Here is a 12,879-nt window from a genome sequence, read left to right as displayed (position 1 = left end):
GAGGCGCAATATTTTCACAGCAATTTACATTGACTGAAAATGTTAATTAAAAAATATGCATTTTAGTGCTCACAAACACAGTATAGGAGGGGAGTTCAACTCAAAACCAGCACTTTTGCATAATAAAATAACAAATTTTGGAGTGGAAATTGCATTTATTTTTCGACATACTCCCCTGCTACATATATACACTTATCCCAAAGTTTAACTAATGCCTGGAAAGCTTCAGCATAGAAGCATTTGTCAGTACGCCTGAACCATCCTAGGACAGCCTGCTTTGTCAATGATTGTGTTCACTATTCCCACAGAAAGATTTGTGCAATTTCACGACAGGTTATGCGTCAGTTATCCAGGATTAGGTGTTGCACGTGCTGAATGTTCACAGGAATGTCTGCTGTGGACTGGAAACCACCAGGGCCGGGATTGTCACTGATGGACATACGGCTATCTTAGGTTTACACAATTCAAATGTCTTACTGCAAGCTAAGCATCTCCTCACCATACTGTGCTTGAAGTCTTCTGTAGATATCCACAGGTTTTCCACCTTCGTTCACAAGAAACTTCATCACCACACAATGTTCCATGCACCCACAAACGCTGTTGTCTGCCATCTTTATTAACAGTCTTGGGACTGGCCCATGTCGCTGCCTATCAGTAATAGGACACCCTTGCTACTGCATGTAGTACCACCATGCTAGCATCCCTTTTTATATTTGTAAAATTAAAAGTCATGGTTTGACTTGAACTCCCTTCGTAATACACAATGTTTGGGTAAAATATAAAATGAATTTGTGGCAAATAAATAGATACCAAACATGTCAAGATTTGAAACTTCACACTCCCATGAAATGGCAACAAACTACAGTACCTAAAAATCTCCACAGGAGACGCTTTAATAGCCTTTACAGGTTACCAGTTTAGAGTTAAATTATTGTTCTCACTCTGTCGTTCATTGTGCTTTCTAACATGTGTAGTGCAATCACAGTTTTCATATTCTTGGGGGACCTATGTGCACATTAGCATTTGAGTTAAATTTTATAAAATGTTATCAATTCTTTTATTTACATTTTTTACACTTTCTCTTTAAATGTTTAAATTCAATTCTATTTCTATTACAAGGGATGAACAATATCCCTTGTAATAGCTGGGCAGTGACAGGTCCTCCTTATTGAGAGATCGGAGGTCTATTAGACCCCTGACCTCTCCTTCCCAGCCAAGGCTGCCCCTCTGTTCAGTGACGACCAGTAAAAAGTAAACCGGAAGTTACATAATATATATCACTTCTGTCTTCATACGTCAGAGAGGAAAGGGAGGAATGGATGTTTCTCCTTCTTCTCTGTTCTCAACCTACCTGACCACTTGCAGCAGTCCTGAGCCATCCGATGGGATGGGATCATCTGGGAATGGCAGCTGCGGAAGGGGCTTCCTTCTGTAGCAATGATTCTGGTATAGCCATTGATAGACAGGAAATCAATAGCAAATAGACAAACAGTGATAAACACAGACTATGATAGATGAATACAGACTGTCCGGCACTGATGCACAGATAGAACTATGACTTCTTCATTAAAATCGGACTCATGGTGCAACAAGCCATGTATGTCAATAAGATTTTTGTTGACTTTCAGAGTTCAAACATAACACCTTTCGTTAGTTGCAAAATGCTCTTTTCCTAAACTTCTGGACTGTCTTTCTAGTTTTAACTGATGACATTTAAAGGTATTGTATGCTTTCAAATGTTTTAGCTGTTTTAAAGAGTATGTAAACCCAACATTTCATATTCCTGATATGTGCCTGCTATACCATGTACTTGTATGAAAAAGTATGCAATAGATATAAATGGCGCTGGAGAAAGGAGAAGGTGTGTACTATCCCAATACACAAAGTTAAAAAAGTCTATATGCATTAAAGTCCATAATAGCTCATGGCTTTCAAAGCAGAAAGTGGCAGCAACCCCATAGAGTGAAGCAAACTCTGTTCATCTGGAAAAGGAATACAAGAGGGCGCCAACTAAGTGCAGCATTAAAACATAAGTGTATTAAAAAGCTTCACATGCTGGCCCTGCTACTTCCAGTCTGGATTTCCCATGGTCTTTGAGCACAGAGATGAGCAGAAACATCAATCCAGTCGGAGAACCTGACTTGTGCCCACCATCAGACCGCAGATAAACCAGACATGCCTGCCTTTCTCCTTTTACATATGAGTTGTCCATTGGCTTTTTAATAAACTTGTGTTTTTAACCCTGCACTTAGTTGGCGCCCCCTTGTGTTCCTTTACTTACATGAAAAAGTATCCTGTTCTGTTTGTACTGCTTCCTTTGTTTGAAATCCCTGGTGCTCCTGCCAGTCCCTCTGCTTTCCTATTAAAAACTGACCATGCCAGGCAGGAGAACACACTGTGGTTAGTTCTCTAACTGTGCTGGGAACCCTACCTGCTCTCCTCCAATGATCAGACTTGTCCTCTCAGACCCCTCCCCGCCCCCCCCCCCCCCCACAGCCTTTCACTGGGAAGTTCAGTGTACTGCTGTTTCTTCTCCCCAAGCTCTTATACAGCTGAGAACAGAGGAAATGTGATCACTTATAAAAAAAGGGAAAAAAAGTGTTTATATTTTTTTTTTCATATCTATATATTCAAATGTTTTGCGTTTCATTTCTATTTTTAAGTAAATAGGTTGTTTTACAAGGTGAGGGTTTACATATACTTTAACTAGGTATTAGTGTCATTATACTCCCTGTGCTGTGCAGTATGCCTTACCTTGTAATGATGGGCTCACATGTCGTAGCTGCAGATTATAGTGCCATGGCTCATTGATTCCCCTATGCCAATGTATTCATTCACCTAGCTTGCCCCTGTTTACTAAAGGGTCAAGACAATTTCCTGTTCTGGGTTGCACAGCTTCTAACGCATGCATTGCCATCTGCTCTTTCTCATCACAAATGTGAGGGTGCACATATAATAAACAAAAAATATCTTCAGCAACATGAGTGATCTGTCTGTGAATGCTCTGCCTGCGCGTTGCTTTCAGATCTAATTACTGGGTAGCTGTCACTTGCACCAGCACTTGACTGAGAGAACCAGGGATTGTGGCATATGTAGTTTCTTCATAGTAAAATGCAGTTCTCATGCTACAGACATGTAGGTCATGCTTTCACCAGTCCAGTGCCATGCCTCATGTTTGAACACAAATAGAAATTGCTGACAAAGGAATTTGAAGATTTACTCAACTAATGGCTGTGCATAAAGGGCAACAATTGACAAAAATTAAACTACATGATGAATGTACACCTTATGCAGGTGAAAATCAGGCCTTTAAGCCAAACCTTCCCAAGCGTTCATTGACTAAGCACAGGGAACCTAGATAAAATGATTCATTGGTAAGTTGTCACCACTAATCTTACCACAATATTCTTGTTTTCTTGAAAGTTCAGAGATGTCCTTCTAATGGTCTTTTCTCGGTGTGTTTGGCTATGAGGCCTCAGTCATTCTTGCCACTTGGGTTTTTGCCCTGTAAACGCAGGAGACGTTTTTCTGGGATATTTTGCTTTGTTTTGCATCTACAAGCTAAATTTAATGTTTACAGGTGTTCAGATGCATTCACCGTATCTAATCTGACCCTGGACACACAGAATTGTTTTGTTTTTTAATCTTACCACAATATTCTTCTTTTCTTGAAAGTTCAGAGATGTCCTTCTAATGGTCTTTTCTCAGTGTGTTTAGCTATGAGGCCTCATTCACGCTTGCCGCTTGCGTTCTTGCCCTGTAAACACAGGAGAAGTTTTTCTGGGACTGTTTGCTTTGTTTTTCATTTACAAGCTAAATTTAATGTTTACAAGCGTTCAGATGCATTCACCGTATCTAATCTGACCTTGGACACACAGAATAGTTTTTTTTTTCTAAACACAGCAAAACGTTGGTAAATGCACAGCGTGAAAGTATAAACTTTGTTTTGAGCATATTTGTGCATTTTTGGCCCCATGACTATCCAGAGAAGCTTGGCATGCTTTCTCAAGTTTTTAGTGCATTTTTAGCCCCATGACTGTCCATAGAAGCTTGATATGCTTTCTCGAGTTTTTAGTGCATTTTTGTACCTGAAGTCCTGCTTTGGAATTGCTCTCCATCCCTTGCCCATCTCAGAAAACTAAGGTTGATACATGTGCAAAAATGCTTGTAAAACACATGGAAAAAAAGTGCTTCAAAATCACCAGGAATACTTTCTGCTCTGGTGTGAATGCAAGCTCAGGGATAACAGCACCTACTTCTAAATAATAATATTGAAACTTTATTTATTTAAATTGATATTACACCTTTGTTTTTTTTAATAAAATAACAAACATGTCTATATTTACCTGCCCTGTGCAATGCTTTCTTACAGAGCATCCCCGATCTTTTTCTTCTGGGGTCCCCCACCGGCACTCCTGGCCTCTCCTTTTTAGTTGGCTCCCCCATGGAAAGCGGCTTTCTGTGCGGGCTCACTCCTGAGCCGCCCTGTCTGTGTCCATTGATGGGTCCATTGATGCCGTCATGGAACGCTGTACCCAAATGAAATGTGTATCATTTTATTCACACAAATAGAGCTTTCTTTTGGTGGTATTTGATTGCCACTGGGTTTTTTAATCTTTTATTATATAAACTGTAACGGATCCGGACCTTGACTGCACTAGGGTATTTTCGTTAGACTCCCGCTTCCCTGTCTGAACACAGATCCACGGACACCACCCAAAGTAAAGTCAGGTAGACTGCTTTATTTTAACATAGACACAAGATATATACACAGGGCGGGGCAATACATTTAGTAACAAGAGACACAGCAGACACCTCCCACCAAGCCAATACACATAAACACATACATCCCATAATAGTTTGCTCACAAGCAAGACACAATAGAACAATGGCATCACCTGGCTGTAAAAAATGAACAACCCCCGCAATCCACCTATACATGTCTACACAATATTAGGACAGATCACCCTGTACCCCTAACAGGCACAGGGTGACTTACACATAATAGGGATATGGGGAGCTGAGACAGGGGTCTCCCCACCTCTCCAAAAGGGGCTGTGTTCCATGGGCCCCCCACCCAAAGTGACACTAATACAGTGATAATACTATACACTGTCAAGATACTAATGACACTGGCTGGGAAATGGTTAACGTCATGGATAATCAAGGGGTTAAGTGTGTGCCTAACAAGTGTTGTACCATATGTGCTGAATTTTACTAAAAATCTATTTGTTCCTTCTCCCTGCTTTTCAGAGAGAAGAAACACACAGATCATTCCTCTGTACAGAGCTCTGTGTGTTTGTCAACACAGGGTTCTAGGCTGTGATTGGACACAGCCGATTGGCAGGTCTCAGCCATGATTCATTGGCTGTAACCTTCTGACAAAATCAGCGGGAGTTGACAAAGGGAGGGGGAGGGGGGGTACGCCCTGAACCTGGAAGAAGGTGCCAACATACAAGTACGTGACAGTGCCTGTTCGCATAAAATTACTGCTGGCAGACAGTCGGTAAGTGGTTAAAAGATGTATTTTTCATAGGTGGGTCATCAGTAGGTAAGTGTAGTGTGTTGCTTATTTATCTGATCGTATGTTCTCTTCTTCTCTGTCAGTCAAGGAGTCCTTCATCCAATAATAAAAAACTTTTTTTATTTAGCACTTTTAAAGTTAGTTTCTCAAAGCTTTTTACAAAGACAAGAAACAATAACACAAGAAATACACAGGGGAAAACAAAGGCGAAAAAAGGGACAATTGTGTGAAAGCTTGTCTAAAGAAAAACATTTTTAAATGTGATTTGAATGAATTTAGAGAAGATGACTTGATGACTCTGATGTTCTTTGGAAGTGAAGTAGAGTTTTGGGGCATAGCAGGAGAAGGCTCTGTCTTCCATTGAGTGTAGGTGAGCAGGGGGACACACAGACGACCAGAATTTGAGGAGCAGAGGTTACAAGGGGGGGGAGCAAGTTTATAAAAGTTCAGACAGATAATGGTGTGCCAAGCCATGAAGAGCCCTATAGGCAAGCAAGAAGATCAGAGAGACTACAGAGTAGGATGCCACCGCTGAAGGCATGTACAGTGTATTGGTGGGAGATGTAATCTGTCGTGTTCACATGTATTTTTTTCGGTTTTACACCTGTTGTGTTAATTCTGTGCCCATGTTACAAAAAGTATATGGAGGAACTAACTGTTGTATGTTGTTCCTGGCAACCAATTACCTTCTTTCTTTTATTGTTCAGTGTTAATGAGAAAATATGAGCAAGCAGCTGATTGGCTGTTATAGTCCACATATTTTGAATCATGGCACCATCTGTGTTTTCTCTGCTGCATCTGTGATGAATGGTACCTCAGTGATAAATCCAGACAATCCATAATCAGGGTTCAGTGTGATATTCTACCAAGTAAGAATATTATGCAGTTTCATTAATCTTACTAGGTACATCCAGATTAGCATTTCAGAAGATTATTTTACATGCTAATAGTGTATTTAGCTAATCCAATAAAGATATTAGACAGACATTAATTTTACTATCTTTTATGGGATTTAATATGAATGAATTATAGAAAAAAGGATTTGCTGAAACTCTGCATGTAAAGAAGTCTTTAAAGCAATATTCAACGTTCTTAGTAATTTAAGGAAAAAATGTATTTTCCATATGGTTTCTATAGTAATAGATTCCCCATATATACTGTGGCAGTGCAGTGCCTTGACACAGTGTAAGTAGAGGTTATGACCCAAGATTCTCATCCAGGAAGGTTGAGGGGCTCCAGGGAGTTTGCTTAATGTGAAATCTGTTTTGGGACCTGCAAACCAAGAGATTTCATTGTGATCTGGAGGAAAAGATATTTCCAGTTTAATTTTGTGTTACTGGTTAAACCCCCTTGCAAGGGAAACCCATGGATTTTTGTTTCTAGAAATGTGTTTGAACTTTCTTATAAGGGTGCCAACAAGTCCTTAAATGACATTATCTGGTGTGGACTGTACTCATTGGCGCACACTGCATTTGAGCTAGGCAACCCCAAACCTTTATATATATATATATATATATATATATATATATATTTATATATATTTATATCCTATACACATGCTCAGGAAGATGGCCCTTCTACGTAAAAATAGGCATTTATTTTATTATGTTAGTAAATCGTTTTTTTCATCGGTATTCATTTGAGGGCACATGACACTAGGGCCCACTCACACTAGGCACAGTTGCCTTGTACTTTGCCCAAGAACAATTTTCCCCATTCCCCCCATGGCCTGCACTTACAGTGTGCCAAGTCCGAGCATGTCACCACTTTTGTCATAGACCAAAGTGACCCCATGTGCAAGTCCAAGCTCAAGTCCATGCCCAAGCCCATCTCTTCAAGTGGGCCAGGACACTGTAGACTAGGCGTCTTCAAACTTTATAAACAAAGGGTCAAGTTTTTTTGACCTTCAGGCTTTATGGGGGTTGGACTGTGGCCAGTGGGAGTGGAAATTTTCTTGACATCAGTGGGAGTAAACGTCACATTTGGTATTAGGTGGAGGAATAGTGCTCCATCGTTTGTATCATTCGGAGTAATATTGCCCCATTGTTGGTGTCAATGGGAGAAATGGTACCCCATTGTTGGTGTCAGCTGACAGAATACTGTCTTGTACCAGTGGGAGGAATAGTGCCGCAAATGCCAGATAAATGGCAAGCAAAGGGCCGTAGTTTGGAGACCACTGCTGTAGACTAAACTGTGCCTGGCCACAGTACAGAGTGATCACACTAGTTAAACCTACTGGACTTTGAGGGTCAAACTTGTTTGTGCATGGTATGAAACACCTAGTGTGAGTACTCCATTCAGAACTTTTCATGGGGTTCTTACAACCTAGCTGATTCTTACATTTTCTCATTAACGACTTGGCTACTGTATCACATGTGCTCTACTTCAGGCCATCAGGTAAGTTGTAGTAGAAATGGCAGCAGGTGCCAGTAGAGGACTTGCAGATATCTTCCTGAATGTTGTTTCTGGGTAAATGTCTTTTCTTCTGTGGCCATCTTAAATATAGCTACGGGAAACAGTTGGTATGGCACACAGAGCACAGACCTCTTACGTTTAGGAGTTGAACCTATGGAATGAATCATCCAGACTTCAATGTTATTTGGCAGATAATAAGTGTAGACAGAGTGTATTACTCAGCTGGTATACTGGTGTGGCCAGTGTCTACAAAAATGTAGTACTAGAAATTCACTAACACATGTTCCTGATCTGTGATACATGTGTTGGATATAAAATACGTATATTAATGTTATAGGCTGCCAACTCACCAGGAAGGACATTTGCTTTGCGAAATAGGTTATTCTCAACCTGTTTAAAACTCTAGCAAATACATTTTATGAAAAACAGATCTGAATAAATGTTTTTAGTTCTAAAGCTTAAGCATGAAAGGTTATATGAACATCATTTATATACTGGGTATAGTGTAAATAAGTGTTTACATATCAATGGAACACTTGAATGAATTACATCTGGAGTTACTTGGTGGAAACAGCAAGTATAGAGAATGCTATTTTTTTTTACAGTTTGTTGTTATATATTAAGTGAACAGATAAATAAAGGTCTCCTAACAGAATTTAGAAACACTTTTAGATAACAAGCTGTCATGTGTAAAATTCTCTATTCAGTAAGATTTTATAAGTAAAGGCACAGCTGTTTCTGGCTTAGAGACTCCATGTGAGTTTATATTACAGAAGAGAGTAGGCCACATTATTCTCTATATGTTCCATTTGGGCCCAGTCACAGTTGTGACACGACAATGAAACAGATTTAAATTTTGCTTTTGACCTAAACAGTCATATGTTGCTGATTTGTTATTCACACCTCAGTTGTTCTTTCCAGTCCTTTAGTAAATTTTTACAATAATTTAATTTATTTAATATGCTTATATAGCCTGTTGTATAATAGTACCTGTACAATGTTCTCGGAGTCTTTGCTGCATCCATGGCTTTACATGGCTTTCATCCTTGGGTTCATTTCTCCCAGTAAACTGACTGATGTCTAACAGGACTGATAAGCAAAATGACAAAAGCCTGAGCCCTTCCAAGCAAGTGTCGGGACGTAGCCAGCTGATTCCGCTGCTATTTTTGGTATTCTACATATCATGGTTACATATACAGAGAATGATTGGAGCTTACAAATATGGTAAGCCAGCCAGGAATTCTCATGCAGTGTGATGAGAGTAGTGGTTGAGTGTTGGGGAGTGTATAGTTGAGACTCTGGGACGTCACCTGCAATTGTAGCCTGTGCCTTTTCGGAATTACGTGTTGTGGTGTTTTTTTTTTTTCCCTTCTGGGATGCAGAGTCTACGCTATTAATCTATCATATTATCAAGTTTCATTGTAAGCCAGAGAAAATGGCGGTGGAAGAAGGAGAGAGCGTTTTTGAGCAAGTAAGGTTGCCTCCACCTTTTCCATAGATTTCTGTCTGAGCAACGCAATGGCTTGTATGATTTCCTTTATTTTTAACTTAACTCGTCAGCAAGGAACAGATGTAAATGTTTACACGCAGCTGCACAGGACGCTGGAATTTGCCCTTGCCTTCAGGTTAAATGTGATCACTGAGTACACATTTGAATGTACTCATTTACTCTTGATAGACGAGACAGATATATTATGATTCCTTCATTTTAAATGTAGAAACTAAATGTAAATATTGTATTAACTGATTGCTAATGCTTTGATTTTCTTAATGTTTGAAGGTTTTTGTGTCTGATTTCTTTGTTGGTTTCCAGCAAAATGGAAAGCTGTATTGAGATTTTTTAAGATAATTAAGTAATTTTGCAAGCCATTTTATTTATGCTAATGTTCACGCAATGCAAGCTGAATTATAATTTTTAACCTTTGTGTAGTGTTTGCTAGATGCTCGGTTTATTTATTTATTTGTTTGTTTATTTAATTTTTTTATTTGGTTGTATGCAAAGAAGTTTTTTTTCTTTTTTTTTTATACTTGTGTTTTATATATGAAGGTACGTACAAATGAATGTGCCATTGTGGCCTCTAGGTGACATTCAGCATGCAAGTGACAACAGCTAGAGCATTCGTTATTCTTTTCAAATTATGTTTGTGTGAGCAGTAAATGTGCCTAAGGTTAGGAATCAGACCACCCCAAAATGTAGTTACATCTGTGGTACCAAATACATAGAGATATTACGGTTAATATTGAAACTGATATGACCAGATTTAGGATTTCAAATAGCTGCAGTCAGATGGTGACCATATTGATCTATAATTGTGTGTAAACAGCTTGAGGGTTCTTCTAGGTGTCAGAACCAGTGTGTTTATCCAAAGCCTGTTTTGCCATCCTGTGACCTGTCATTAGTAGAGTACGGTCTGTTGTATCCAGGTGCTATCACAAAAACAGCTACTGATTATGGAGAACTTACAGGAATTTATTATTTAGTAACAAAAAAAACAGCCTTGCATTGTGACTGTGGATCACACAGATGCATGTCTTTCACAAACCTTCAAGGATACACACACATTAATGTGTAACTGCTGCTGCACATTTGCTGCTCATTGACCTCGAGATCTCTTTTCGAAGGGGAGGGAGGTTGCATTTCACCTTGTGACTGCACACAGATTATGTTTGCTATAATTAATTAGATATGTTTGCAGATGTGGAGTAGTGCGTCGCTTCATGATGAACGTTTTGCAGGGTGACCGCACCGACACTGTACGTATGCAAGTTTTCCCTAAAGCAAACTGTGTTCTTAATGACTGAGTTTAGGTGGGCAATCTGTGCTCCTCCAAAAAAAGCCATTTTTAAAGAGATGGTTTGCCAAAGATTGTTTATTTTCATTCAGCATTTATTACTGCAGTGGTTACCTAAGGGTCCTTTCAGCCGAGCAGCGTCTGTTCTGATCCTCAGAGGATCTGTGAGCAACTCCCTTGCTGAATCGAAGCAGAATGGAACAGATGTTACTTTTGTGCCATCCATGTCCGTTTGGGTTTTACCTCCAGCCACCGAACCCACATTAGGTCTATGGCAGGCAGATGCAAAAGAACATGCATCTGTTTACATCCTCCTTTTACCTCCAATCCGTCACATTTAGATCTGAACAAAATGGAAAGACACAAACCTTTTCAGTTTTTTCAGACCTAACTGGATTCAGAGGTTGTTCAATGTAAACAAGTGGACAGGTGGATCTGATCGGAATTCTCATCTGAAAATAGCCTTAACCACTTGCCCTCCAGAGGATTTACCCCCCTTCCTGACCAGGCCATTTTTTGCGAAACGGTGCTGTGTTACTTTAACTGACAATTGCGTGGTCATCCAAATGAAATTTACGTCCTTTTTTCCCCACAAATAGAGATTTCTTTTTATGGTATTTGATCACCTGTGCATATTTTTTTTTTTGCGCTATAAAAAAAAAGTCTGATAATTTTGAGAAAAAAACAATATTTTTGACTTTTTGCTATTAAACATGTCCATTAAAAAAAAATTTAAAAATCAAATTTCATCCTAAATTTAGGCCAAAATGTATTTTGATACCTGTCTTTGCTAAAAAAAAAAAAATCATAATACTTGTAAATTAATTGGTTTACATGAAAGTTATTGCGTTTACAAATGGCGGTATAAATACTGGAATTTTGTGGGGTTTTTTTGCTAGTAATGGCAGCGATCAGCAACTTATAGCAGGGCTGCGGCAGGTATTCTGACACTGGGGAGAACTGACTTGGTGTCACTTACATCCCCAGTGACACCAATACAGTGATCAGTGCTATAAAAAAAGCACTGACTCTGTGTTAATGGCACTGGGCAGGAAAGAGTTAACATACGGGGCGATCAGAGGGTTAACTGTGTGCTGTGTGTGTTTTATTAAGTGTGCTGTGTTTCACAAAGCAGTGTGCAGGAGCTGTCAGGAGAGAGATCTGTGTTGTTTATACACAAGGCTCTCCCCTGTCGGAGATACTTGGCGATCAGAGCCATACAAAGCAGTGTGCAGGAGATGACAGGGGGAAAGATCTGTGTTGTTTATACACAAGTCTCTCCCCGTCAGAGTTACTCGGCGATCACCAGGTACCGGCGAGAAATCACCGGCCGGGACCTGGTGATTGACAGCTAAGGCCACAAATGACAGGGCAGAACTGTGTGTGTATGTGTGATTTTGTGCACCTGTGCCACCCTGTAGCAGAATTTCTACTATACGGCGGTGTGGAAGCGGTTAAAGTGAACTTTTCTATTTCCTGTGCGTGTATCTGTAGTGGTACTTTTCTAACACACATCTCTTCCCAAAACATGCAGCTGAAACAGAATGAAGCTATCAAGTTTTGTATTGAATTCAATTATAATAAAGTATCTAATATAATTTAGGCCTCTTTCACACTGGCTGTCCAATTGGGTCCGCCTGTCAGTTTTTCAGGCAGACCCAATTGGACCATCCATAGCTCTCTATGGAGCAGCGGGTGTCAGCGCACATGCTATACGATAAAAATAGATGGAATCGGTTCCATTCCCCATCTATCTGGCAGATCAGATCGGATGATGGGTGGAAATGGACAGGCGGTCCTTTTGCATTGGACCGCCCCATAGAAAACAGCCTCTACAATGTCTACACTTGGGAGATTAGACCCTCTCTATTTGTCCTGGTGACCATTGTCACAAGACAGAAAGTGAGGGGAAATCCAAAATTTTTGTGTTGTCATAAGAACAAGAGGTGAAGGGAAATCGTCTAATGGGAACAAATGTTCTGGTGACAACCGAACAGCACAGTGGCTAAATGGTTAGCACTTCCGCCTGGCAGTACTAGAGTCATTGGTTCGAATACCAGCCATGGCACCACCTGCCTGGAGTTTGCATGCTCTCCCAGTGCCTGCGTGGGTTTCCTCCAGGTACTCCGGTTTCCACTCCAAAGACAT

At 40.0% G+C, this 12,879-nt stretch overlaps 1 protein-coding gene and 1 long non-coding RNA gene across 36 annotated transcripts in view; one reads left to right on the top strand and one right to left on the bottom strand.

Moving 5' to 3' along the window:
* The window catches only part of LOC149457739 (uncharacterized), a 245,107-nt gene extending 236,021 nt beyond the window's left edge, over nucleotides 1–9,086 (bottom strand). For all 6 annotated transcript variants that reach the window (XR_016313568.1, XR_016313569.1, XR_016313571.1 and 3 more), the window contains exons 1-3: nucleotides 8,930–9,086; nucleotides 3,651–3,757; nucleotides 3,399–3,505 (exon numbers count right to left, since the gene is read on the bottom strand). This is a non-coding gene — a long non-coding RNA (uncharacterized LOC149457739). The remainder of the gene's footprint in view (nucleotides 1–3,398; nucleotides 3,506–3,650; nucleotides 3,758–8,929) is intronic.
* ANK3 (ankyrin 3) overlaps nucleotides 1–12,879 on the top strand; it is an 818,082-nt gene that overhangs the window by 504,491 nt on the left and 300,712 nt on the right. The window contains exon 1 of one of the 30 annotated variants that reach the window (XM_089683178.1): nucleotides 9,261–9,410. The exons of the other annotated variants lie outside the window; for them this stretch is intronic. Coding sequence (XP_089539304.1) covers nucleotides 9,375–9,410 — 36 coding nt within the window. The 5' untranslated portion in view covers nucleotides 9,261–9,374. Of the gene's footprint in view, nucleotides 1–9,260; nucleotides 9,411–12,879 lie in introns of those variants that run through there. 30 annotated transcript variants of the gene reach the window in all.

Source organism: Staurois parvus, unplaced genomic scaffold, assembly GCF_062004578.1.
Source record: "Staurois parvus isolate SC_StPar_1 unplaced genomic scaffold, SC_StPar_1.0 ptg000303l, whole genome shotgun sequence".
Taxonomy (NCBI): domain Eukaryota; kingdom Metazoa; phylum Chordata; class Amphibia; order Anura; family Ranidae; genus Staurois; species Staurois parvus.
Note: the sequence above shows the minus strand (reverse complement) of the source record. Positions and strands in the feature narration are given on the sequence as shown.